This window comes from Doryrhamphus excisus, chromosome 11 (assembly GCF_030265055.1).
Source record: "Doryrhamphus excisus isolate RoL2022-K1 chromosome 11, RoL_Dexc_1.0, whole genome shotgun sequence".
Classification (NCBI taxonomy): Eukaryota; Metazoa; Chordata; class Actinopteri; order Syngnathiformes; family Syngnathidae; genus Doryrhamphus; species Doryrhamphus excisus.
This window is the reverse complement of record NC_080476.1, coordinates 20,080,363-20,108,331: the sequence shown is the minus strand read 5'-3', so window position 1 is coordinate 20,108,331 and position 27,969 is coordinate 20,080,363. Positions and strand designations below refer to the sequence as shown.

Sequence of the window (27,969 nt, the reverse complement as noted above, 5' to 3'; positions counted from 1 at the left end):
CAGTTCTTGTATTTACTGCATCTTTCTACCGAGGAACAAAACTCAAAACAGAAATTGCATTTCCATATGACTTCCTGTTGTCTTTTCCAAATAAATCCCAGTTTCATTTGTAGCCATGTGTTATATTAACCTTAAATATAATTAAAGTCGTAAAAATGAGTCTAAATATATAAAATCTCTCAAATCACACTGCTGAACCCGGTGGTTTTAATAATTAAGTAGTGTACTACATGTAACGGCGTGGTTCACAACTTTATTTTGAAATGTCCGAAGCGGACATGAAATGTCTAAACATCCTAGCTAGCTTTGCGAAAAGAAAATCTTAACCCAAGCTACTTAACTAACCCGGAACTTTAATATAGTCCATAAAACGTAGAACCCGGTAGAGTAACTGTTTTATAGTTAGCACACACACTTATCTAGGAATTGTTGACTTTTTTAAAGCTGACTTTGCTCCTTCCGAGTGGCTGCAAATGTTCGTCGCGGCGAGGGCAACGGTTCCTACGGGGGGGAAAGCTTCGACTTGTCTTTTCTAAATCAGGTAGGACGCAGTCTATGCTCTTTTTTTCACACTTTTATTATACTTTCATTTTTTATCTCAGTCTCCTTCTTATAAATGAGCTTTCTTTTTCGTTTCCTGTGTGTAAAGTACATGGCAAACCACAAAAAAAAGCCTTTTTGCTGCACTAAACCAAGTTAGGCTTCTTTTGGAGACGTCGAACCGCAATATCAAATAAAATATATAACAAATAAAACGATTTAGCTATTAAAAAATACCACGGTATGTTAATTAGTGGAGCTGTACTCCACATTGTCACGTTTTAAATTTAAAAATGTGTGTTAGTTTGTCATATTAAAAACTTAGAGCAGCTGAGAGTCCCCCCCCTCCAAAAAAAATCACAATGGAGCATCCCATCCATCATGGAGGTCCACAAATCTATGGAATAAATGTTGTTTATGTCAAAACTAGGGCTGCCACTCTTATTTGCCTCTTGAATTTTCACTTAAAATAATGTTAAACCATAAAACAATCCGTAATGTTAGTCAAATATATTTAGGAAAACGATAAATGTACACAAAAAATACAATCATACTCGCTTGCTGTTTCAATTAATGCATTAATCAGTTAATCAGTTAGTCCATAGACCAAATGAATATGAAGCAAACATGCCGTATAGTTAGTAGCAAAAATGACTAAGACATTGAAATTGTTATTGATTAACCATGGATTAATTGTTGCACCTCGAGTTAATCTGTTGCTGCGATGGAATGAAATAATCTCCATCGATGCGATGAGCCAGAATGCAGTTAAACACCGCTTTACTAAGCTTGTTATTTACTCTCGAGTCTATCCTGGATGTTCTCCTAACCATGGCTTGCATGCGCGTGTATGGACACCCCCCCCCCCTCCACAATGGAGCATCCCATCCATCACGGAGGTCCACAAATCTATGGCATAAATGTTGATTATGTCAAAACTAGAGCTGCCACTCTTATTTGCCTCTTGAATATTCTCTTAAAATAATGTTAAACCATAAAATAATTCGTAATGTTAGTCAAAAATAATAAATGTACACAAAAAAATACAATCATACTCATTACATAGTACATTAGTAGCAAAAATGACTAAGACATTGAAATAGTTATTGATTAACCATGGATTAATTGTTGCACCTTGAGTTAATCTGTTGCCGTAATGGAATGAAATAATCTCCATCAATGCAGTTTAACACCACTTTACTAAGCTTGTTGTCATTTGTTCTCCGGAGTCTATCCCGGACGTTCTCCTAACCACGGCTTGCATGCGCGTGTATGGACAGGCAGCGTTTTTGGTTCTATTCTACTGCCGCAGGAACATTGTAGGAACATTTATTATATTATATTATTATTCTTATAACTGTATGAATGACAAAAGCACTGCACGAATGAGTATTTTGCCACAGGAACACCGCAAGAACATGTAGGAATAATCATGCTGATGGAAAGAATACTCCCCCCAGCTGGAAAAATGTACTTAGCTGCAATAACATTTATTCAGCTCTTCTGCAAGAACATTCACGCTACCGCTTTTATTCTGATGCAGGAACATTTGTTCTTGGAGGAACATTCGGTAATAATCACTTTGATTAAGAAGAAAAATTAATTCTACTGATACAGGAACCGTGTATTTCATGATATAAGACTATATGCTTTTCTATTGTCACATTGTGATACATCCCAAAAATACTGTGATATTCATATGTATGCCCTAAATCAGGGGTGGGCAAACTACGGCCCGGGGGCCACATCCGGCCCGCCAAGTGCTTGAATACGGCCCGCCTGTTCTTTCCAAAGTATTTCATTTAAACTCAGCATACAACCTGGCATCATGGCTTGAGCCAACCTTTTGATGGTTGAAGTAGCTGCTTTATCAATTTTGTTTTATTGTTTTTTTTTTGTATTTATTGTTTATTATTGTTTTTGTTTTGTTTTATTTGATGTGGTCTGTTGTTTACAAAATGCTCCTAAAAAAAGGGACACAAGCACATAATAATAATAATAAATATAAAAAATATATATTTTCCAATAATATTAAATAAATAATAATTATATTAATAATACAATCAATAAAATATTATTAATTATTACCATTAATAATATTAATTAATAATAATATTAAATTAAAAATAATAATTAATATTAATGATATTAATTAATAATAGTAGTAAATAAAAATAATTATTAAATAACAATAATAATCATTATTATTATTATTATTATACACACTTTATATCAAATAAATAATTTCAAAGTGCACATATAGCAGATTGCATGACACTTTTACATGTAAAACGTGTGTGAAATATACGTGTAAAAATTGACCGTTACGTGTAAAATATTATATAGTCTGCCCCCCCCCGTCAATGTTGTTAAATCAATGCGGCCCACAAGTCAAAAAGTTTGCCCACCCCTGGTCTAAATGCTAGTATTGTTTTACATGTACGCATTTATTTATTTCTTCTTCTTGAACTGATCTGATTCAGAACAATCTAGCATTCCCATAAAGCGTCTTCTGGATTAAGGCGGGAGTCGTAAATTGAGTTGACCTTCTGTTGGAACCGAACACGAGACTTTCCTCGCCATCCAAAAAAAACAAACGTGTTACACTTTTTTTGCTTTTTTTTGATAGAAATCAGAACAGACGTGACTTTCTGAAGGCTCGTCTTTAAAGCGGGTTAATATGACGCCTCAGGGTGAGAGACGTGTGCTTTGTTTTGACAGGATAGCAATAAGCTAGGAGAGCGAGCGAGAGAGCGAGTTAAAGAGAGAGAGAGAGAGTCACGGTATGTGAACTATCCCGGAGATGGCGTGCAGGGCGGGGTCCATTCATTGCTCTAAACGCAAGCTGGCACAAGTTCCAGCTCCTCTTCGCCGTCCTGACCTCATCAACACGTAGAAGAATTTGGAATGGCCTTTGCATGTGCCGAGAGAGAAGGATTGGGGGGGGGGGGGGGGGAACAAGAGCTTCTTCTGTCCCCTCGGGGAGTGCAGTCCGAAGGTTAAGGAGGAAGTGTGTACGGTTGGTGTGTGACTAAGTCCACACAGTTAGACACCATGTACAAACACAATTTACGGTACCATAAAAGAGGAACATGCTAAAATTTGAAAATGAAAGTTGCATGTATGTACTAGCTATGTACCTGAAAGGGTACTGTATTATTGCTGACAGTATTATCCAGCCAAAAAGTAAGAAAGCTAGAAAAACACACAGCTGCAGATATCTGCTGGAGAAGACAGTAACGAAAATTAAAACCAGTCCCTTTTAAAATACCAGATAAGAACTGGAAACTGGAAAAAAAACCCACACTTGGAGCCACCGATTTGTCAGTGAGGTGCAACTGCGGGCCCCGCAGCCACCGCTTGATAACCACTGCTTGTCGCGGGTCTATTCCAAGTGACTTTGCTTACTTCCCTGTAAGCGGTCCTACAAATTTTGGAAGCATCGGCGAGTCCAAAATTGTAGATCAATTAAGGGTCTCAAACACGCGGCCCGCGGGCCAAATGTGGCCCGCAGGACACTAGTTTGAGACCCTTCTGAATACAGTTTATAACATCATTAGAGCCCTCTAGACTGTCTGATTGCATTGTCAGTAGAAAAAAAAAGTGCCTAAACCAGGGGTCTCAAAGACGCGGCCCGTGGGCCAAATGTGGCCCGCAGGACACTAGTTTGAGACCCTTCTGAATACAGTTTATAACATCATTAGAGCCCTCTAGACCGTCTGATCGCATTGTCAGTAGAAAAAAAAAGTGCCTAAACCAGGGGTCTCAAACACGCGGCCCGTGGGCCAAATGTGGCCCGCAGGACACTAGTTTGAGACCCTTCTGAATACAGTTTATGACATCATTAGAGCCCTCTAGACTGTCTGATCGCATTGTCAGTAGAAAAAAAAAGTGCCTACACCAGGGGTCTCAAACACGCGGCCCGCGGGGCCAAATGTGGCCCGCAGGACACTAGTTTGAGACCCTTATGAATACAGTTTATAAACATCATTAGAGCCCTCTAGACTGTCTGATCGCATTGTCGTCAGTAGGAAAAAAAAGTGCCTAAACCAGGGGTCTCAAACACGCGGCCCGCGGGGCCAAATATGGCCCACAGGACACTAGCTTGAGACCCTTCTGAATACAGTTTATAACATAATTAGAGCCCTCTAGACTGTCTGATCGCATTGTCAGTAGAAAAAAAAAGTGCCTAAACCAGGGGTCTCAAACACGCGGCCCGCGGGGCCAAATATGGCCCGCAGGACACTAGTTTGAGACCCTTCTGAATACAGTTTATAACATCATTAGAGCCCTCTAGACTGTCTGATCGCATTTTCAGTAGGAAAAAAAAGTGCCTAAACCAGGGGTCTCAAACACGCGGCCCGCGGGGCCAAATGTGGCCCGCAGGACACTAGTTTGAGACCCTTCTGAATACAGTTTATAACATCATTAGAGCCCTCTAGACTGTCTGATCGCATTGTCAGTAGAAAAAAAAAGTGCCTAAACCAGGGGTCTCAAACACGCGGCCCGCGGGGCCAAATGTGGCCCACAGGACACTAATTTGAGGCCCCCGCCTTGATATGAAAGTTTAATGTTTGATATGGATGCTGTATGGTATCATGTACCCAGAAAAAAATATTACGTTTGATTCATGTTCATGTTAAAGGTTAAATAACTGTTAATAGTTATCCTCCCTATCCGTGTGGAAGTGGTAAGTTTTTGGCTATTTAAGTTTAAAGGAAGTAACTTGAAGGCTACCGTTAAGGTCGCTAGCTCTCTAGTTTTGCGAGTTAGCATGTGTCTCAAGACCCTGCAGTTGCGCAATATGTTGTAAATAAAAAAAGTATAAATGTGAATATTTGTCATGTCCACAGGGCTCTAATAATGCTTTGTTCATTGGAGTTTGTGAATTGAGACGATATCACAATGTGAACCTAAGTGCGCTTGGTGTGTTTTCTTTACCCAATTCCTGCCACAGCCAGCGTAGTGGAGTCCACGGGTGCCAAAATGCCGCAGCAGAAAGACATAGTGAAGATAGCCATCCAGATGCCGGGGGCCTACCCCCAGCTCATACGACTGGACCAGGTAATACACACTGTAATATAAACAATATGATATTTGATATATTTGTAATATATACTATAGTAGTACTGTAGCTGTCCCGTCCTTGCCTATGTGACTAGCGGACGCACATTGCTCCCACTAATAACACAGCAGCCACGGGGCGGACCGCACACTCTGACAGCGTTTTGACTGCTTGACCGCTGGGCTGACCACTAATAGTAGGATAGCGGAGTGGCAGACTTGGGAGAAGTCCCACTCGTATTTACATGCTCGCCGGGAGCGGGTCACTAAGGCGTAGCGATGGTTCGATTCCATCAACTAGTGACATGTCGTTATTGTAAGATACGCATTGTACAGTAACAACATGGTGCTTGTTGCCATTGCAATAGTAGCTTCATATATGGCAAGGGCAACGTTTTATATATATATATATATATATATATATATATATATATATATATATATATATATATATATATATATATATATATATATATATATATATATATATATATATATATATATATATATATATATATATATTTCAATATTATAATATAGTTCAATATTTTTTGTTTTTTTTATTAGTTGTTTTGGATTTTTTTCCCAAATATTTTAACTTTTTGTCTCGTGATATTTAAACTTTTTGCCCAACCTCATTTCCCAAAAATTACAACTTTGTGTTGTTTGTTTCTTATAAATATGTTTTAAAAAATTATAAAAAGTAAAACTACTTTTTCTTTACAATATTACAAATTTATTCTTGTAAAATTGCAACTTTTTTCTAGTTAGAATAGGACTATTTTTCCTCTTAATAATTTGACATTATTCTTGTAAAATTAGAGCCACCTGCCCCCTCACTGTATTTTTTTAATTTTTATAATAGTTTGAAGACACTTCTTGTAAATTTCCCCCATGTAATAATTTATTACCTTATTCCTACAATATTTTGATTTTATATTTGTAACATTCAAACGTTTTCCAAAACCCAATTTTCCAAATATTTTAACTTTCTTCCTAAACAATTTTGTAACTTTTCGTCTTGTGATATTTTAACTTTTTGCCCAACCCCATTTCCCAAAAATTACAACTTTGTTGTTTAAAAAATTCTAAAAAATAAAATGACTTTTTCTTTACAATATTACAAATTTATTCCTGTAAAATTACAACTTTTTTCTAGTTAGAATAGGACTATTTTTCTCTTAATAATTTGACTTTATTCTTGTAAAATTAAAGCCATCTGCCCCCTCACTGTTTTTTTTTTATTTTCTAATAGTTTGAAGACACTTCTTGTAAATTTCCCCCATGTAATAATTCATGACTTTATTCATACAATATTTTGATTTGATATTTGTAACATTCAAACGTTTTCCAAAACCCAATTTTCCAAATATTTTAACTTTCTTCCTAAACAATTTTGTAACTTTTCGTCTCGTAATATTTTAACTTTTTGCCTAACCTCATTTCCCAAAAATTACAACTTTGTGTTGTTTGTTTCTTATAAATATGTTTAAAAAAATTATAAAAAATAAAACTACTTTTTCTTTACAATATTACAAATTTATTCTTGTAAAATTGCTACTTTTTGTCTAGTTAGAATATGACTATTTTTCTCTTAATAATTTGACTTTATTCTTGTAAAATTAGAGCCACCTGCCCCCTCACTGTATTTTTTTAATTTTCTAATAGTTTGAAGACACTTCTTGTAAATTTCCCCCATGTAATAATTTATTACCTTATTCCTACAATATTTTGATTTTATATTTGTAACATTCAAACGTTTTCCAAAACCCAATTTTCCAAATATTTTAACTTTCTTCCTAAACAATTTTGTAACTTTTCGTCTTGTGATATTTAAACTTTTTGCCCAACCTCAATTCCCAAAAATTACAACTTTGTGTTGTTTGTTTCTTATAAATATGTTTAAAAAATTATAAAAAATAAAATGACTTTTTCTTTAGAGTATTACAATTTTTTTTCTTGTAAAATTGCAACTTTTTTCTAGTTAGAATAGGACTATTTTTCTCTTAATAATTTGACTTTATTATTGTAAAATCCTGCCCCTTCACTGTTTTTTTAATTTTCTAATAAATTTCCTCCATGTAATAATTTACAATCTACAATATTTTGACTTGATATTTGTAACATTCAAACATTTTCCACAACCTAATTTTCCAAATATTGCTACTTTTGGTACTAAAATAATTAATAATTGATATTATTTATTTATTTAATTAATAATAATAATTTTTCCTTATATTATGTTGTCATACATAACCAGTGTTGTTATTATTAATATAATGTGTTTTCTTGTGCAGAAAAAGCCCCTGTCGGCTGTCATAAAGGAGGTCTGTGATGGGTAAGTCCACGTTAGTATTTAGCCATTATTCTCATTCATATTTACGGATAATATCACGTGTGTGTGTGTGTTTTGAAAGTGCAGCTGGAATCTCCCAGGTCATGAGAACTATGCCCTGCAGTATGCCGACGGAGTGCAGACATACATCACGGAATCGGTGAGTGGTTGTTATATTACATCCAAACAAGGTCGGGATATGATATAAAACCGAAACAAGTCAAGTGAACTGTGCGGGGGGCTTTTATTTTGAAGCCCTCGGCCGGTCGCTTGTGGTGTCACAAAAATGTGTTTGTTTGTGCCTTTTTAGAATCGTCTGGACATTAAGAACGGTTGCATTCTACGTCTCACCAAGGCCCCGGTGAGTCTACATGCATCCGCCCTCCCACTTCCCACCTCCCAACATTCCTTTGGTGGCCATCTTGCGGCCTCTCCATTGCTTACGCCATCATTTCCGCTACAAAAGGCGGAAAGGCGCTTCTGTTTTTTACATTCGTTTTTCATCCTCACAACGTTTCGCCGTGACCGTAATCGTGTTTTAACGCAGGGGCGCTGTGCCGAGGACTTGTTCAAGGGCATCCAGAGCTCGGACTTGGGCGTGCGATGCGATTCGCTGAAGCAACTGGCGAGCGTCGCCACCGACGTGACCTTCGCTCAGGAGTTCATCAGCCGAGACGGACACATCTTATTGGTCAAGATAGTGGAGGATTCTAACGAGTTAGTGGCGTCTGTGTCATCGACATATATGGAGTATAATGGATGAATGAAATCATATTAGGACCAATGAAGTGAAATCGGATGATTGATGATCTGTCATAGCAGATCAGGGGTTGTCCAAGATGTGGCTCCCATGTTTTACTGTATGCTTTCCTTTGGTTGCGTTTTTCAGGGGTGTTCTGATCATGACCCACACGCTAACAGGCTTCATGGAGCTAATGGATCACGGAATAGTGTCTTGGGAAAACCTCTCATCAATCTTCATCGAGAAGGTGAGGCGGTCGACCCATTTCCGCTGTCCGCTATTTGTGTGCTAACTCGGCCCCCGCTGTCTCCACTCAGATCGCTAGTTTTGTCAACACCAAGGTGGCGGATGCGTCAATCCAGCAGGTGTGCCTGGCCATCCTGGAGAGCATGGTCCAGAGCAGCTACAGCCTCTTCCTGCAGGTCAAACAAGTGGTCACCATGGAGAGGCTCATCTCGCACCTCCAGACGTGAGGAACCCTTGCGTGCTTGTCACTCACCATTCAATCATTCAGTCATTACCACCTTTATCCGTCTGTCATTACCACCTTTATCCGTCTGTCATTACCACCTTTATCCGTCTGTCTCCAAGGACCAATCAGCAGATCCAGACCAAAGCAATGGCTCTGCTCATGGCTCTGCTGCAAACAGCGGGGGATGCCGACAGACAGGTAGGTTGAACGTGATGCACTCTAGAATGTACAACTTAACATGCCATACATAAGAAACAGCACTGTAACATTTCTTACATACGTAATAAACAGCACTGCGACATTTCTTACATACGTAAGAAACAGCACTGCGACATTTCTTACATATGTAAGAAACAGCACTGTGACATTTCTTACATACATAAGAAACACCACTGCAAGATTTCTTACATACATAAGAAACAGCACTGTAACATTTCTTACATACATAAGAAACAGCACTGTAACATTTCTTACGTACATCAGAAACAGCACTGTAACATTTCTTACGTACATCAGAAACAGCACTGTAACATTTCTTACGTACATAAGAAACACCACTGTTACATTTCTTACGTACATAAGAAACACCACTGCAAGATTTCTTACATACATAAGAAACACCACTGCAAGATTTCTTACATACATAAGAAACACCACTGCAAGATTTCTTACATACATAAGAAACAGCACTATAACATTCCTTACATACATAAGAAACAGCACTAACATTTCTTACTTACATAAGAAACAGCACAGTGACATTTCTTACTTACATAAGAAACAGCACTGTGACATTTCTTACATACATAACAGCACTGCGACATTTCTTACATACATAAGAAACAGCACTGTAACATTTCTTACATACATAAGAAACAGCACTATGACATTTCTCACATGCATAAGAAACAGCACTATAACATTTCTTACATACATAAGAAACAGCACTGCAACATTTCTTACATAAGAAACAGCGCTGCAACATTTCTTACATACATAAGAAACAGCACTATGACACTTCTTACAAACATAAGAAACAGCACTATAACATTTCTTACATACATAAGAAACAGCACTGCAACATTTCTTACATACATAAGAAACAGCACTGCAACATTTCTTACATACATAAGAAACAGCACTGCGACATTTCTTACATAAGAAACAGCACTGCAACATTTCTTACATACATAAGAAACAGCACTGCAACATTTCTTACATACATAAGAAACAGCACTGCAACATTTCTTACATACATAAGAAACAGCACTATGACATTTCTTACATAAGAAACAGCACTGTAACATTTCTTACATACATAAGAAACAGCACTGTAAGATTTCTTACATACATAAGAAACAGCACTGTTACATTTCTTACGTACATAAGAAACACCACTGCAAGATTTCTTACATACATAAGAAACACCACTGCAAGATTTCTTACATACATAAGAAACACCACTGCAAGATTTCTTACATACATAAGAAACACCACTGCAAGATTTCTTACATACATAAGAAACAGCACTATAACATTCCTTACATACATAAGAAACAGCACTAACATTTCTTACTTACATAAGAAACAGCACTGTGACATTTCTTACATACATAACAGCACTGCGACATTTCTTACATACATAAGAAACAGCACTGTAACATTTCTTACATACATAAGAAACAGCACTATGACATTTCTCACATGCATAAGAAACAGCACTATAACATTTCTTACATACATAAGAAACAGCACTGCAACATTTCTTACATAAGAAACAGCGCTGCAACATTTCTTACATACATAAGAAACAGCACTATGACACTTCTTACAAACATAAGAAACAGCACTATAACATTTCTTATATACATAAGAAACAGCACTGCAACATTTCTTACATACATAAGAAACAGCACTGTGACATTTCTTACATAAGAAACAGCACTGCAACATTTCTTACATACATAAGAAACAGCACTGCAACATTTCTTACATACATAAGAAACAGCACTGCAACATTTCTTACATACATAAGAAACAGCACTATGACATTTCTTACATAAGAAACAGCACTGTAACATTTCTTACATACATAAGAAACAGCACTGTAAGATTTCTTACATACATAAGAAACAGCACTGTGACATTTCTTACATAAGAAACAGCACTGCAACATTTCTTACATACATAAGAAACAGCACTGCAACATTTCTTACATACATAAGAAACAGCTCTATGACATTTCTTACATGCATAAGAAACAGCACTATAACATTTCTTACATACATAAGAAACAGCACTATGACATTTCTTACATACATAAGAAACAGCACTATAACATTTCTTACATACATAAGAAACAGCACTGCAACATTTCTTACATACATAAGAAACAGCACTGCAACATTTCTTACATACATAAGAAACAGCACTGTGACATTTCTTACATACATAAGAAACAGCACTATAACATTTCTTATATACATAAGAAACAGCACTGCAACATTTCTTACATACATAAGAAACAGCACTGCAACATTTCTTACATACATAAGAAACAGCACTGTGACATTTCTTACATACATAAGAAACGGCACTGCAACATTTCTCACATACATAAGAAACAGCACTGTAACATTTCTTACATACATAAGAAACGGCACTGCAACATTTCTCACATACATAAGAAACAGCACTGTAACATTTCTCTAAGCCTGTTCCAAGTGGACTTTGGACACCCCCGTCAGAGACAGACCAGTCTTTCTGTGCCTGTGCTCCGACTGGGCCTAGCTCTCATTGTACGGGAACAGTTCCCTCATTCAACTGCTAGTCTCCTATTCCCCCTCGTCCCGCTACAGCGGCCCACTTCCTCACACATCCTGACTCATGATTTCATCACAGAGTTCAAAGTTCAATCCTGTGCAGCTCTCTTGATGGTTACCGTGTCCCTGTCGCCACCCGGTGGTACAAACCTGTCATTACAACAACACCACAATTTCTTGTGTTTTCTCCCCCTCCCCTGCAGGAGATGTTTGCATACATCAATAAGAAGAATCTCCGTCAGTACATCTACAAGGTAAGCGATGTTCTTACGTTGCTGCACCACCAAGGAAGCTAATGACTGAAACGACTCGTTTTGTTCCAGAACATCATCCACAGTTCGGTTTCGGTCCAGAACGAGATGGCCCACTACCTGTACGTCCTCCAGTCGGTGACCTTGAATCACCTGGAGCCGCGAATGAGGACGCCGCTGGACTGTTATAGCCAGGTAAGCTAAACTTAGACCACGTCGGATGTGTTGGCTGGGTGGAGGCGGGGTCAGTACACCCGTAGAGTGCGATGCGGTGTTGCCTTCACGCAGGAGCAGCGGGACATCCTTCACGGTCTACGGCAGGCGGCCTTTGAGACGGAGAGTGAAAACAGTCTGAGCCACGAGAGGAGACGTTCCCTCTGCGCCAAAGAGTTCAAGAAGTTGGGCTTCTCCGTAAGAGTCCATCTTGAGTATACGGACATGTTTTTTTTTTTATCTACTGGGTTTTGGACTTGGTGGTTTTTCTTCCAGAACAATAGCAACCCCGGTCAGGATCTGGTGCGAACGCCTCCTGGTCTTTTGGCTTTGGACACCATGTTTTATTTTGCCACTCGGAACCCCGACGCGTACAGCAGGGTGAGCGTGATGACATGGATTTTTATGTACGCGTTCCCCCAAAAGTTCCTGACATCCGGCGTCTACGTTCTTGTCAGTTTGTGTTGGAGAACAGCAGCAGGGAGGACAAACACGAGTGTCCGTTCGCCCGGAGTAGCATCCAGCTCACGCTCATCTTGTGTGAAATCCTCCGCATCGGGGAACCCCGTGAGTCGCCAGTCACTTCCCGTCAGCGAAATCACCCCGATAACGGAGTGTCCGCCTTTTTGTTTGGTTCCCACAGCCTGCGAGACGGGATCCGACTACCACCCCATCTTCTTCAGTCAGGACCGTCTCCTGGAGGAGCTCTTCTGCGTGTGCATCCAGCTGCTCAATAAGACTTGGAAGGAGATGAGAGCCACTCAGGAGGACTTTGACAAGGTACGCTAGGCTAACTAGCTGAAAGCTGAATACCATAACAAACAGAAGCGTGGGCTTAGTCACTATTTTTGGTGACTGTGGACTTGACTTGACAAAGTCATCAAAGACTCGCAACTCTATTTGGACTTTATTTGGCATCGATGAGACTCGACTCAGATTTTAGTCTGATGACTTGTCATTTCCGGCAAGAAATTTCCCACAGAATCTTGCTCCTTGAACGCATCCGTTAACGTTAAACCATTAGGTTTAAGAACGAGCAAGGGTGTGAATCCGTCAACACTTTTTCTGTGACTAAGTCTTGTCACACGGGTCTTATTTATTTTATATTATATTCAAATGCATTTATTGTATCAGTCAAATTTAATACAGTGTTACATTGTTCTATATTAATATTAATATATATTATAAGTTTAGGACTCGACTTGACTTGACTTGGGTTAACTCTGGTAACTAACATATCGCAGTAGCGTATGTGGAGCTTTTTCGCTAGCGGCGTTTAGCTTAATAAATACGTGATGCATTATTTTATTTTAACTCGTTCAATCCCAGTCATTTTTCAAAAACCCCCTGTGGGTAGCGGATCATTTTGGATGATTTTGACAGATTTTTTAAGGCACACAGACTATTGTGATATATACGGAAAGAAAGATTTGACTCTCATATTTCATCAGAAAACGCGTATTACTAAGTCTACAAGGAGTTAGTAGTAACCTTGGTGCAGGGAAAAGCACATTGTCATGCTTGCACAAAAGGTGCAAGTCGGGGGCAAAGCGTCGAGCAGCAGGGGGGGGGGCTCATCTACAAGCGATATTGATCATCGGTCCGTTCACATCATCCTCAAAGCGTCCGCGCTTTTGTTCTCCTCCGCATGTCCACATCGCCCACAGCCGTCCTTTTCCCACCAAGCTATAAAAATCCGGCCACCTCTTGACCTTTTAGGAGCGGGCCAAAGTCCCGAGCGCAAGGCCCGAGCGCCGGGCCTTTTGTTTTTGCACACAACGACCAACCCCGGGGGCGCTTTGGGGCAAGGACAAAAGGGGAATTAGGTGGACAAAAGGGACAAAGCGTGGAGGGCGGCAGACACAGAAGGAGAAGGAAATTAGGAAAACAAAGCGCTCGGAGCATCAGCAGTAATGACACAACAAGAGAGAGGGAATGTCAAAGCTCTGCAAACAACATGAGGGAATTGTTGAAAGAGTGTTTGAAGAAGAGTACCGTTAGACTGACTCACGGGTGCTTGAAGAAGACTCGCGTTAGATTGACTCACGGGTGCTTGAAAAAGACTCGCGTTAGACTGACTCGCGGGTGCTCCAAAAAGACTCGCATTAGACTGACTCGCGGGTGCTCGAAGAAGAGTACCTTTAGACTGACTCACGGGTGCTTGAAGAAGACTCGCGTTAGATTGACTCACGGGTGCTTGAAGAAGACTCGTGTTAGATTGACTCACGGGTGCTTGAAAAAGACTCGCGTTAGACTGACTCGCGGGTGCTCGAAAAAGACTCGCGTTAGACTGACTCGCGGGTGCTCCAAAAAGACTCGCATTAGACTGACTCGCGGGTGCTTGAAGAGGAGTACCATTAGACTGACTCACGGGTGCTCGAAGAAGACTCATGTTAGACTGACTCACAGGTGCTCGAAGAAGACTCATGTTAGACTGACTCACGGGTGCTCGAAGAAGACTCATGTTAGACTGACTCACGGGTGCTCGAAGAAGAGTATCGTTAGACTGACTCACGGGTGCTTTTAGAAGAGTACCGTTAGACTGACTCACGGGTGCTCGAAGAAGAGTACCTTTAGACTGACTCACGGGTGCTTGAAGAAGACTTGCATTAGACTGACTCACGGGTGCTCGAAGAAGAGTATCGTTAGACTGACTCACGGGTGCTTGAAGAAGACTCGCGTTAGATTGACTCACGGGTGCTCGAAGAAGACTCATGTTAGACTGACTCACGGGTGCTCGAAGAAGAGTATCGTTAGACTGACTCACGGGTGCTTTTAGAAGAGTACCGTTAGACTGACTCACGGGTGCTTTTAGAAGAGTACCGTTAGACTGACTCACGGGTGCTTGAAGAAGACTTGCATTAGACTGACTCACGGGTGCTCGAAGAAGAGTACCTTTAGACTGACTCACGGGTGCTCGAAGAAGACTCATGTTAGACTGACTCACAGGTGCTCGAAGAAGACTCATGTTAGACTGACTCACGGGTGCTCGAAGAAGAGTATCGTTAGACTGACTCACGGGTGCTTTTAGAAGAGTACCATTAGACTGACTCACGGGTGCTTGAAGAAGAGTACCGTTAGACTGACTCACGGGTGCTTGAAGAAGACTTGCATTAGACTGACTCACGGGTGCTCGAAGAAGAGTACCTTTAGACTGACTCACGGGTGCTCGAAGAAGACTCATGTTAGACTGACTCACGGGTGCTCGAAGAAGACTCATGTTAGACTGACTCACGGGTGCTCGAAGAAGAGTATCGTTAGACTGACTCACGGGTGCTTTTAGAAGAGTACCGTTAGACTGACTCACGGGTGCTTTTAGAAGAGTACCGTTAGACTGACTCACGGGTGCTTGAAGAAGACTTGCATTAGACTGACTCACGGGTGCTCGAAGAAGAGTATGTTAGACTGACTCACGGGTGCTTGAAGAAGACTCGCGTTAGATTGACTCACGGGTGCTTGAAAAAGACTTGCATTAGACTGACTCACGGGTGCTCGAAGAAGAGTATGTTAGACTGACTCACGGGTGCTTGAAGAAGACTCGCGTTAGATTGACTCACGGGTGCTTGAAGAAGACTCGTGTTAGATTGACTCACGGGTGCTTGAAAAAGACTCGCGTTAGACTGACTCGCGGGTGCTCCAAAAAGACTCGCGTTAGACTGACTCACGGGTGCCCCAAGAGGAGTAGTCTCTGCAAACAACATGAGGGAATTGAACTGCAGGCAAGAGATGGACAAAATTAATAATAATTAAAAATTAATTAATAAATAAATGAAAATTGTTACAGCTGGTAATTTAATTACAATAAATAATTTAATTACCATGTTATTGCCATTGCAGTTATCAACAGTGAAATATCACTACTACACAGGAAGCTAAATAGCTAGTCAACAAGAGTAGTGGTGGCTCACTTTCAGGAAAACACCGCCCCCTAGCGGTTTGGTAGAGAAGTGCAAGTCACAAGCCCCTCCCCTTAATCCACGGGTGTCCAATTGTTTTCAAGTGAAAAATGAAAGGATGCAACTTTGCTACTACGGCACGTCACACGGAGGGGAAAAAAAAGGCGCACTTGATTTGCTCACGCTAACGCGCCGACCGCACCGTACGACAATCTGGCAATCGGTAATAAAGTCGAAAACACGCCGAAGGGTTAGGGGACAGTCATGCCAGTCATGGCTCCTATTGGCTGACAGCTGGGCTGAGAGTGAGGGGGGAAGGGGGGGGGGGGGGGGGGGGGGTGAGGGTGTCGGGGCGTGTGTGTTTACAAAACAGTCAGCCACCTCTGCTGCTGTCATGTACGCAGGCGATCGCCGCCTCGCCTGCCCGCCTCACGCCGGGGATTGAACTATTTCCTGAAAATGGAGGTAAGGTGGATTTACGTGTTGCGTTAAGATGGCGCCATGCGGACGCTCTTGTGTAGATACGCTTCATGAAAGCCTTCAAAGGTGACAGTTTAACAGGAGGTGGTTGTTATGAGGGTAGGGGGGTTGCCAGGTGGTTGCAACAACTCTTGGTGTATTTGTTTAACTCAATTTTACTCGAACTTTGAAGTTGTCGCTAGGCAGATTTCATAGGACTCTGTGATCAATGACTGACGCTGCTGTGAAGTAGGTTAATAAAAGACGCCACGCAACATTGATTGTTTGCTGTTGTGGGCGGGGCCGAGTTGACACAGATGAAAGAGGTAGGCGGGAAGAAGAATGAATGGATGAGCACGGAGGGGCGTGGCTTAGAAGGGGGGAGGGTTACCATGCGGAGGATTTAGCGTTGAGGATTCTGTCAATGAGGAAGGCGAGGGGGGTGGAGCCCGAAGTCACCTTCCTGATCAAACTGCTGCAACTCTAAACCTCCACTCGGCCCCATGGCGTGTTATTTAGCACGTTTCGGTACCAAACTGACTCGTTTGTTCTGCACCATATTGTACAATAAACCGGGAAAAACGAAAGGTGAAAACTGAGGTTTCTCGGTCTCGTGCAGGTCATGCAGGTGGTCCGGGAGCAGATCACGCGCACGTTGTCCACCAAGCCCACCTCGCTGGAGCTCTTCAAGATCAAAGTCAACGCCCTGAACTACAGCGAGATCCTCAAACTCAGGCAGACGGAACGACTGCACCAGGAAGAGACGCTTGCCCCGCCCGTACTGTGAGTTGCGTGTGTGAGTCATGAACGACTACGACTCGTCATTGACCGGAACACTGACTCATACCTGCTAATGCTATAGCTACATTTTCAAAAAGCAACCCAGGTACCATGTCCAGGGCTCAAGAACTTTATGTACCGTTAGACTGACTCACGGGTGCTTGAAAAAGAGTACCGTTAGACTGACTCACGGGTGCTCCAAGAAGAGTACCGTTAGACTGACTCACGGGTTCTCAAAGAAGAGTACCGTTAGACTGACTCACAGGTGCTCCAAGGAGAGTACCGTTAGACTGACTCACGGGTTCTCAAAGAAGAGTACCGTTAGACTGACTCACGGGTTCTCAAAGAAGAGTACCGTTAGACTGACTCACGGGTTCTCAAAGAAGAGTACCGTTAGACTGACTCACGGGTGCTTGAAAAAGAGTACCGTTAGACTGACTCACGGGTGCTCCAAGAAGAGTACCGTTAGACTGACTCACGGGTTCTCAAAGAAGAGTACCGTTAGACTGACTCACAGGTGCTCCAAGAAGAGTACCGTTAGACTGACTCACGGGTGCTCCAAGGAGAGTACCGTTAGACTGACTCACGGGTTCTCAAAGAAGAGTACCGTTAGACTGACTCACGGGTGCTCAAAGAAGAGTACCGTTAGACTGACTCACGGGTGCTTCAAGAAGAGTAACGTTAGACTGACTCACGGGTGCTCGAAGAAGAGTACCGTTAGACTGACTCACGGGTGCTCGAAGAAGACTCGCGTTAGACTGACTCACGGGTGCTCGAAGAAGACTCGCGTTAGACTGACTCACGGGTGCTCGAAGAAGAGTACCGTTAGACTGACTCACGGGTGCTTGAAGAAGAGTACCGTTAGACTGACTCACGGGTGCTTGAAGAAGAGTACCGTTAGACTGACTCACGGGTGCTAGAAGAGTACCATTAGACTGACTCACGGGTGCTAGAAGAGTACCATTAGACTGACTCACGGGTGCTCGAAGAAGAGTACCGTTAGACTGACTCACGGGTGCTAGAAGAGTACCATTAGACTGACTCACGGGTGCTAGAAGAGTACCATTAGACTGACTCACGGGTGCTAGAAGAGTACCATTAGACTGACTCACAGGTGCTTGAAGAAGACTCGCGTTAGACTGACTCACGGGTGCTTGAAGAAGAGTACCGTTACACTGACTCACGGGTGCTTGAAGATGAGTACCGTTAGACTGACTCACGGGTGCTCCAAGAAGAGTACCGTTAGACTGACTCACGGGTGCTCCAAGAAGAGTACCGTTAGACTGACTCACGGGTGCTCCAAGAAGAGTACCGTTAGACTGACTCACGGGTACTCAAAGACAACTCGTGTTTCATGTTTTGATTTAGAGCTTCTGTTCATGCCCTTTGTGACAAGTGAATCAAAAACCTGAATCACTTTAGTGGGTGAGTCGTTAAGAATATTTTCAAACAATAATTCTCATATAAATGATGAAAGGTCCCGTATAGCTGCCACATCTTTAGCTCCATGCAGTGGTGAGCGTAACCACGGTAACGTAACTCATGTAACGCTGCCGTATCTGTGTGCCAGTGAACTCAAAGAGCGTCTGAGAGCGTAACCACGGTAACAGAACTCATGTAACGCTGCCGTATCCGTGTGCCAGTGAACTCAAAGAGCGTCTGAAACCGGAGCTGCTTGACCTGATCCGTCAGCAAAGACTCAACAGGCTTTGCCAAGGAACCATGTTCCGAAAGATCAGCAGCCGACGCAGACAGGGTGAGCCTGATGTGTCATTGTTTTACTTCATTTTTTTACATCATCATCATCATCATCATCGCCCCCCCCCACCCCCCCACCAGACAAACTGTGGTACTGTCGTTTGTCACCAAATCACAAAATGCTGCATTACGGCGACGTGGAGGAGGACGCGGAAAACCCCCCTATTGAGACCCTTCAGGAAAAGAGTAAGTGTCGTCATTGTTGGACAGCAGGGGCAAAGGGGGGAGGGGGGAGGGGGGGTCCAAACTGTTTTTCACAACTAAACGATACTTAAATATTAGCTACAGAAAATGAGAAAATGTTACTGGGCAGAAAGATGGAGTTTCATTTGATGTTCAGATTATGCTTCATGAGGGTGGGGGGGCACCAGAATGCCCCCTACAAATGGCCCCCTTGGCTGAACTTTCAACACCAATGCTAAACTCATTCGATGCAGCCATTTTTCACAAGACACTAGCGGCTGTCTTACACCATGTTGACTCCTCTTTCAAGGCACACAGAGAATATTGTGGTCTTTGGCGGCCATAAAAAAAAAACGGAACCTACCACAAAAACAGTAGACTCCCATCTTTCATCAGGGGGGGGAAAAAAAAAAAAAAAAAAAAAAAAAGAGAGCAACCTTTTTTTGCTTTTATGACAACTCATATTTAAACAAGAACACACAAAATAGGCTTGGTTACACCAAAATAAGCATTTATTTACAATTTTTCCCGTTTGGAATCGAACCGTGTGTGCATGTTGCATGTGTTAAAATGTGTACCGTCTCCACTTCCTTTTTGCCGTCATGTATGGGCTTCCCCCCCCCCCCATTCAAACTCCTTGTGGCCGTTTTTATGGCGTAAAACCGCTCTAAAAGTGACACCAATTAGTGTGCAAGTGAGTCATCGTCTCTTTTTTTAAATGTAAAAGACAAACACGTCTTCGGGATCGAGCGTTGGGGTTATTAATAAAAACATGAATGCATCTTTGGTATTGAGTTAGTTTAGGATAAATGAAAACATACATAGTCCCATATTGACGAGGGCCAATAAAAAATAGCTATGACACTTTGGACCCCCCCCAAAGTAGAGTAAATAATGTATTGATCCTGAGCAGTTCCGGTGGCGGACATTAAAGCCGTGCTAACGGGCAAAGATTGTCCCCACATGAAGGAGAACAAAGGCAAACAGAACAAGGTGAGCATCTCTGCATTTCCGTATCACGTTGAAGAAGAGATGCCGAGAACCTCACCGTCCACCGCGCGTTTCCCTCCAGGAGGTGCTGGACCTGGCCTTCAGCATCACCTACGACGTGGAGTACAGCCTGAACTTCATCGCCCCGTCCAGAACCGACGTGAGTCCGCCTCATGTCAAAAGCATTGCCGGGATCACAAAAGCGACTGTTTCTTTTGTGTCGTCTTTCAGTTCTGCCTGTGGACCGACGGACTCAACGTCCTCCTGGGCCGGGAGATGAGCAGCCAATCCATGCGCAGCGAGCTGGATATCCTACTCTCCATGGAGATTAAGCTCCGCCTCCTGGATTTAGAGAACGTACCCATTCCCGACACGGCGCCCGTCGTTCCCAAACCGCCCAGCAACTACAATTTCTGCTACGACTTCAGCCAGACGGAGCAGTAGAGTAGCTGTATGGAAATATATCATGTGTGTTTTTTTTTTATGCATTCATATTTTTTTTTTTACTTAACGACCACAAAAACACGAATTGCGATGCTGATGCTGCTGTGCTCGTCCCAAATAGCGTGACTGAATTGTTTCAAGTAATCTCCAGACAAAACCATCAAGTTTTCATGTAAAGGAAGTAGAGCCCATGATCTTAAAAAAAAAAAAAAAACTGTACTTGAATTTTTTTATAACAATTATACTACGTTTTACCAATAATAATAATATGTTTGATTTAGGAACTATTCCTGCATGTAATTGAGTATTAACAACGTGGATGTTAAATTGGCCCTATTAAGACCGATGGTACACATTAGAGTACAGAACATACTGCAGGTACTGCAGTACTTGGTATGATGTAATGTATTTTAAACGGGAATGAAATGTTGCAGACTTCACTACAGTCGTTCTGTGTGATGGGAACGTGATTAAATTTGCACACTTTGGATGTTTTTAACGTGCATTTGTCAGGCCACTCGGCTTTATTTATATTTATATATGTATATTAATAGACGTTTATAGGTGGTTATTCAAAATACTCCTTATGACTTATGTGCTATATATATATATATATATGGGTAGCACCATGAAATGTAGCAATGTGCTAAATACAAATGAATGAGCATCAACATACATACTATACATTTCTAATGTATACCAGTATAAAACACCTTTTTCATTATTATTATTATTTGTGCAGCTTATAGGGGAGTGTAATGTTATCATTTATTACTCTCTATGTAATATTTCAAGCCATATATTTTGGGGGTGCGGCCTGTCACCCACCCGGACAGACTAGCCCTCACAAGTGGTAGATTACCTTGCGTCAGAGAGTGAAGTCAGTCCCGCCGTGCAGCTTGTGATGGACGTTCTCCAAAAAGGGCAGCTGTGACTGAAGGAGGTCCACGGTGGTTCCTGAGACATTGTTGCACTTGGACACGTCCAGGGTTTTGAGTCGTTTGCAGTGCCGAGCCAGCAGGAACAGAGATCTGCACACAAGTACATATCGGTTACTAAGTTTGGGACTTGAAGGTGTCGGAGTACCGACTTACCGGTCAGTGATGTTACTGCAAGCGGAGAGGTAGAGATGCTGCAGTCTGTGGAGGTGCGGGGCGGCCTGCGCCACGCCGTGGTCGCTGATGCGTGCGCAGTGGCTGAGGTCCAGGCTGGTGAGGCTGCGGCAGTGGCGGGCGACGGCGGACAAAGTGGCGTCTGTGATTTCGGGCAGCGTGGACAGAGACAGATGCTGGAGGTCCGGGTGTCGCAGGACCTGCATTCGAAAACAAGTCAGGAGTTTTTTTTTTAATTTGACTCGACTTGACCGCGGCGCCCATTTCTGATGACTCCACCACCTGTGTCGTGCTGCTGTCGGTTAGCTTGCAGCAGGCGGACAAGTTGAGCTCCCGGAGCCTCCCGAGAGCTAAAAGCGACGCCCCCGCTTGCTGTTGGAACCGCTCCAGGTGGTCCCGCGTCACCAGCTTGGGCCGCTCCTCAAAGGGCAAGCGAGGGGGCTTGAAGAAGCCCATGTTCCCAAAGGTGCGCGTGAACCGGGGGCCTTGGTCCTCCTGTCAAGGGAGCATTAAGAAAGGTCACCACGATAGCAAAAATGCTAATTCAGCCGTACTTTCACAAGTGAACATTTTAAAAACAATAGCGCCCCCCTGTGGGTGCTTTGGGTGCTTTTCACCTTTTCTTCATCCAGCTCACAAGCGCTGGTCTCCATGCCTAGCAGACCCCAGTCCGTCACCTCCTTGCAGCCACACAGTCTCAGCACCACCAAGCCGTGTAGATAGGAGGCGATGGCGCGCACCGACACGTCGGTCACGTTGACGCAGGAGGTCAGGTCCAGGTGACGTAACGTGTTCCCCAGAAGCTGTGTGAGGCACAAAACAGCCTCGTCCTGAGAAGACAAGATGGACATTATCACTTGTTTTTTTTTAACTCAAACCTGACAGAGAAGATGGGAGACCCACCTGGATGTACGTGCAGCTCCTGAGGTGGAGCTTCTCCAGCTGTGCTCGCTCGGCACGACAACGAGACAAACCTTTCACCATCTCTGCGCCGCCCACGTGGAGACACTCGGACAGATCCAGACTCTTTAGCGATGAGAGCGACACCAGGTCGGCGAGGCCTGTAGACCACATGACCAACAGCGTGAACCAAGGACATTGTCATGGCTTCACTGTGGAAAAGATACGTCTTTGCTACTACTGCATACCCCTGGAGGACAACATGCGTACCAGCGTAAACCGCTTTAGAAAAATGCACTGTACTGCAAATAATCATCATCATCATCATCATCATAGTAATCATAATAATACTAATGGTAATAGTAATAATAGTAATAATACTACTAACAATAATAGTAATAATAGTAATACTAATAATAGTAATAATAGTAATAGTAATACTACTACTAATAATAATAATAATAATAGTAATAATACGACTAATAATAATAATAATAATAATAGTAATAGTAATACTAATAATACTACTACTAATGATAATAGTAATACTACTACTACTACTAATAATAATAATAATAGTAATACCAATAATACTACTACTAATGATAATAGTAATAATAATAGTAATACTACTACTAATAATAATAATAGTAATAGTAATACTAATAATACTACTACTAATTATAATAATAGTAATAGTAATGATAATAATAGTAATAATTGTAATACTAATAATAGTAATAGTAATACTACTACTAATAATAATAGTAATACTACTACTACAAATAATAATAATAGTAATAATAGTAATACTAATAATAATAGTAATACTAATACTAATGATAATAGTAATACTAATAATAATAGTAATACTAATACTAATGATAGTAGTAATACTAATAATAGTAGTAATACTAATACTACTACTACTAATGATAATAATAGTAGCAATAGTAATACTAATACTACTAATGATAATAATAGTAATAGAAATAATAATAATACTAATACTACTACTAATAATAATAATAATGATAGTAATATAATAGTAATAATAGTAATACTACTAATAATAATGATAATAATAGTAATACTAATACTACTAATGATAATAATAGTAATACTAATAATACTACTACTAATGATAACAGTAATACTAATACTAATAATACTACTACGAATGATAATAATAGTAATACTAATACTAATAATAATAATCATAGTAATAATAGTAATAATAGTAATACTACTACTACTACTACTACTACTACTAATAATAATAATAATAATAATAAAAAAATAATAAAATAATAATAAAATAAAAATAATAATAAAAATAATAATAATAAAACAGAGTGTGAACCATGGACTAAAGACGCACCAGTCTCAGTGATCCTCCAGTCACGTGACAGAGAAAGGCGTGTCAGCGAGCCGAGGCCTCGTGCGACGCCAACCACGGCCCTGCTGGTCAGCTCGGTGCAGCCGCTGAGGTCCAGTCTCCGGAGGCGGGGCTGGTGCTTGACCAGAACCTCCACGGAATAGTCCGTCAGCTCCTTACAGCTGTGCAGACACAGATCCTCCAAGGCCAGACCTTCCACCTGGAACACATGCAGTCTAATTGGAGTCCTTGTTGACCATAAAAAAGTAGAGGATTATGTCCACGCCTTGGGGACTTTCTCCCATTCAGCTCAAATTTGACTGGCGGGTCTACAAGATGAGGTTTCCTGACCTGGGCAATAGTGCGAAGCGACTCGGGGGTGATGGAGGTCCTGCTGAGGTCCAGAGCGGTAAGTGTGGCGGTCTGCTCCGTCAGCAACTTCCGCACATTCCTCAGCGAGAGCAGCGCTGAGGAAACCTCCTCGGTTCCCACCGGGCACCCTCGGTAGGGGTCGAACTCAAAAGCGATGTGACAGCCGGCCAAGGAGAGGCGGCGGAAGCGTGGCGTGCAGCCGGTGAGTCGGTTGAAGGTGAGGTCAGAGAGGTAGCGCAGGTCGGAAAGGTCAAGTTCCTGGAGCCCGGACAGAGCCGACCTGACCTAGACCACAACGGAACGTGACAAAGATGATGACATAAAGTCAACAGGTTCCACAGTAAGAGACTAAACAGCACCATCTAGTGGACCATCTGAGTATGACACCTTCAAGTCATTTTACCTGCCGTCTGTGCTCCTCCCTGGAGAGGAACGCTCCAGACATGAAGAGGCTGTCCAGCCCTGTGAGGTCGAGCCTGCGGAGGGAGGTGAGGCGAGGCAGGAGGGCCAGCAGGGAGGCTTCAGACACGCTGCTGCCAGGCAGGGCCAAGCTGTCCAACTTGGGGCCCAGACATAAACCCACCTGAAGGGAACCAGACAGGAACAGGCACATAACATACGAGGTTGGACTTGAAGTCTACTAGGAAGACTCAAGATTCAAGATCTTTGTAGGATTTATTGACACCCAGAAGATGTCATACAGGTTTTTTTCCTAAATATATTCATAATAAACCTTTTGTGGTAGAATATGCCCTATAATTACTTAAATATATGCTAATTCAAGCCTCTTCCTGTCGCCCCCCCACACTTTGCTCCCTCCTATTATGTCTGATATATTGGTAATATGACTATAGGGGTGTTATTTCATGTCTAGATGACTCTAATAATTTAATACTGTATTTACAAGATTTATAAAAAAATATGTCTATGCTCCAACTATGGAAATACTCCATTAATGAATAAAGAATCCTACTTTGCGGAACCCCACGACTGTAATAACTGAATTTCTACAGTGTAGGATTCTTAATAAATAGAATACTTTTATAGTTACAGCATAGAAAACCTATTTACAACAGTTTTAAATAGTATTAGAGCCCTCAAGGCATGAAATAACACCCCTATAATCATCTTTACACACGTATTAGCCAATGGACTTTGTGTGATGGCGAATGTAATATAGCTTTCTTACAGTCTTCTTACAGAGTCTGACTTTCTTTTAAAGTTTTATTGCCGATCACAGAACATAGTTCATCTGGCAACCTTGTCTAATCCACGCTCCTCCCACATCCACACTTACTTCCTCTTCATCCCCCAATAACACTCACAGGAGTGCTCATTCGGTTATTTTCATGGGTAAAAAAGCCAAAAATAGGCAAAAAAAAAAAAAATATCCTTGAACGTACATATTTATTAATAATAATAGGTTATGTTCAATCACAAAACAGCATTTTTTAAGGATTTTGACTAATTTTTCAAAACACATAGAATATTGTGTTCTTGGGATATATATACATGACATATACCGAAAGAAAGATCAGGAAAAAAAGCAGTTTTGACCTTTTTCTGTCCTTTTGTAATCAAGAGTAGAACATTGGTGCATTTCAGTTTGACACAAATGGAGCAAAAATGTCTAAACAACGATTCCACAACATAAACAACCCCCTAAAATGTTATTTTTTAACATGAAAATAATATTTTTTTTACGTTAATGCGTAAGTTCCCTTGCGAAACACGGCTCTAAGCCTTTTCACTTCCTGGTTGCTGCATAGCGCTCTTTTACAAGGCAGGCTCTTAAAAATGCTATTTTTTCCTGGAAAAATGAATACATCTTTGGTAGCCAATGAGCTAGTATATTTTTTAAAAAGTGTGATAGAGTCAAGGGAAACTCAAAATCTCAACGACGTCGTTATAGAGACATGAAACTTGGACCTGTACGATGACCAATAAGGTCGCCTGGGATTCGAGCTGCTCCAAATATGATTTTTATGATTTTATTTTATGAGCTGATGCACCAAATACTGACCTCCATCAGCAGAGATCTAGACAAGCCGAATCCATCCAGCTGGCTGATGACCAGGCTGCAGTGAGACCTTCGCCCCAGGCCCCTGACCAGCTCCAGGGATGAGGCCGAAGCCGGAAAGGAAAAGGTGACATTTTTCTACACGCAGAAAGAAACACACGAGAGTTTTTCCCTTCATATTACAAAATCAATAACGACATGGCGCATTTGTGAAATACATGCGGCATGACCTGAAAACTCCAGTCCTGGCTGGCTAGGTACCAGCTCCGGCAGACCAGGGAGGCTTCCTTTCGGTCTGAAGTCGGGAGAAAGCCCAGCAAGTAAACCAGGATCTGGAAAGAACGCATGAATAGGACAGGATATAATAAAGTCATTATATTACCAGAAAGAGTCATAATTTTACAAGAATGAACGTGTAACACAACATGTGATGCATTTCTATCTATCTGTATCGTAGTATATTAAAACAGAAAATGATATTGAGTAAATATTTCGATTAATATTTGTCGAACTCTCCTCTTTCCAACGGGGAAATTTACATATTTTGGCCTTTTTTCCAGTAAATTACCTTATTAATGCCAGACAATAATGTTGTCAGGTATGCCAATGACTTAATCCCTGAGTTAAGAAATATTAACAATGTACAACACAATAATAAAGACAGAAAATAACTAAGAATATCGATGTCATAACGCTAGCATCGATCCGCTAGCATCCACCAGCTGTCAATAATACATTTTGTATACAAGCCGTCCATGCTAGCTTTGTCAAAGCTTTGTCAAAGCTAGCATGGCTAGCATCTCTTTTAATGCTGACTCACCTCCAGGGGTAGCTGCGGTGTTTCCGGCGAGTCCTCCTCATCGCTGCCTTCCATCTGTTAGACGTAGCCCTCAGGGTTCAGACATCCAGGCTGGTCTACTAAACCATCACGGAGCAGCTAACTGCTCGCTAGCTACCTAGCATGGATGCTAAAGTTAGGCTACTGGCTAGCAAGCTCACTTGAGTCGGTGTCATGATAGCAGTTATGGAAAATATGAGCGAGGTCGTGACAGTGGGGAGCGGGAAGAGCCATGTCAAGAGCTGCCTTGTCGATAAGCTGCTTTAGAGTGTGACACAGCCACAGGGGAACCGTACAGTGTACACACATCTTTTATGGCGTCCCGCCGGTCCGAAGGTGGGTCAGCTGACTGTCATGGCGTCACAATAGGGCGGGGAAATGTAATGAGTCAGCTGACTGT

General features: G+C 41.7%; 3 protein-coding genes across 6 annotated transcripts in view; 1 reads left to right on the top strand and 2 right to left on the bottom strand.

Moving 5' to 3' along the window:
* The window catches only part of c11h12orf4 (chromosome 11 C12orf4 homolog), a 67,258-nt gene extending 45,427 nt beyond the window's left edge, over positions 1-21,831 (bottom strand). The window contains exon 1 of the mRNA XM_058087859.1: positions 21,812-21,831. The gene's annotated coding sequence lies outside the window, so the exon portion shown is untranslated. The remainder of the gene's footprint in view (positions 1-21,811) is intronic.
* elmo3 (engulfment and cell motility 3) lies at positions 289-21,477 on the top strand. 4 transcript variants are annotated; one of them, XM_058087847.1, is made up of 21 exons: positions 289-541; positions 5,498-5,604; positions 7,902-7,942; positions 8,027-8,099; positions 8,250-8,300; positions 8,487-8,656; positions 8,829-8,928; positions 8,999-9,150; positions 9,273-9,351; positions 12,179-12,229; positions 12,299-12,421; positions 12,515-12,637; positions 12,716-12,820; positions 12,898-13,006; positions 13,083-13,219; positions 17,414-17,577; positions 19,218-19,330; positions 19,414-19,518; positions 20,429-20,508; positions 20,588-20,665; positions 20,737-21,477. In XM_058087847.1, exons 2-21 carry the CDS (start codon positions 5,527-5,529, stop codon positions 20,947-20,949), a joined length of 2,145 nt encoding a protein of 714 aa, XP_057943830.1. In that variant the 5' UTR covers positions 289-541; positions 5,498-5,526; the 3' UTR covers positions 20,950-21,477. The 4 variants fall into 4 exon arrangements, with proteins under 4 accessions (XP_057943830.1, XP_057943832.1, XP_057943833.1 ...); XM_058087849.1 differs by lacking the exons at positions 289-541; positions 5,498-5,604; positions 7,902-7,942; ... (10 more) ...; positions 12,898-13,006; positions 13,083-13,219 and adding an exon at positions 16,454-16,558 and having other exon boundaries at positions 20,737-21,467; XM_058087850.1 differs by lacking the exons at positions 289-541; positions 5,498-5,604; positions 7,902-7,942; ... (10 more) ...; positions 12,898-13,006; positions 13,083-13,219 and adding an exon at positions 16,690-16,800 and having other exon boundaries at positions 20,737-21,461.
* Positions 20,979-27,906, bottom strand: fbxl9 (F-box and leucine rich repeat protein). The gene is made up of 11 exons (XM_058087852.1): positions 27,552-27,906; positions 26,962-27,063; positions 26,735-26,869; positions 25,115-25,294; positions 24,691-24,996; positions 24,343-24,559; positions 22,965-23,122; positions 22,679-22,891; positions 22,344-22,556; positions 22,044-22,261; positions 20,979-21,980 (listed from the first exon to the last, which is right to left on the bottom strand). The coding sequence occupies exons 1-11, from the start codon at positions 27,603-27,605 to the stop codon at positions 21,818-21,820; spliced, it is 1,959 nt and encodes a 652-aa protein (XP_057943835.1). The 5' UTR covers positions 27,606-27,906; the 3' UTR covers positions 20,979-21,817.
* Between the last annotated feature and the right edge of the window lie 63 nt (positions 27,907-27,969).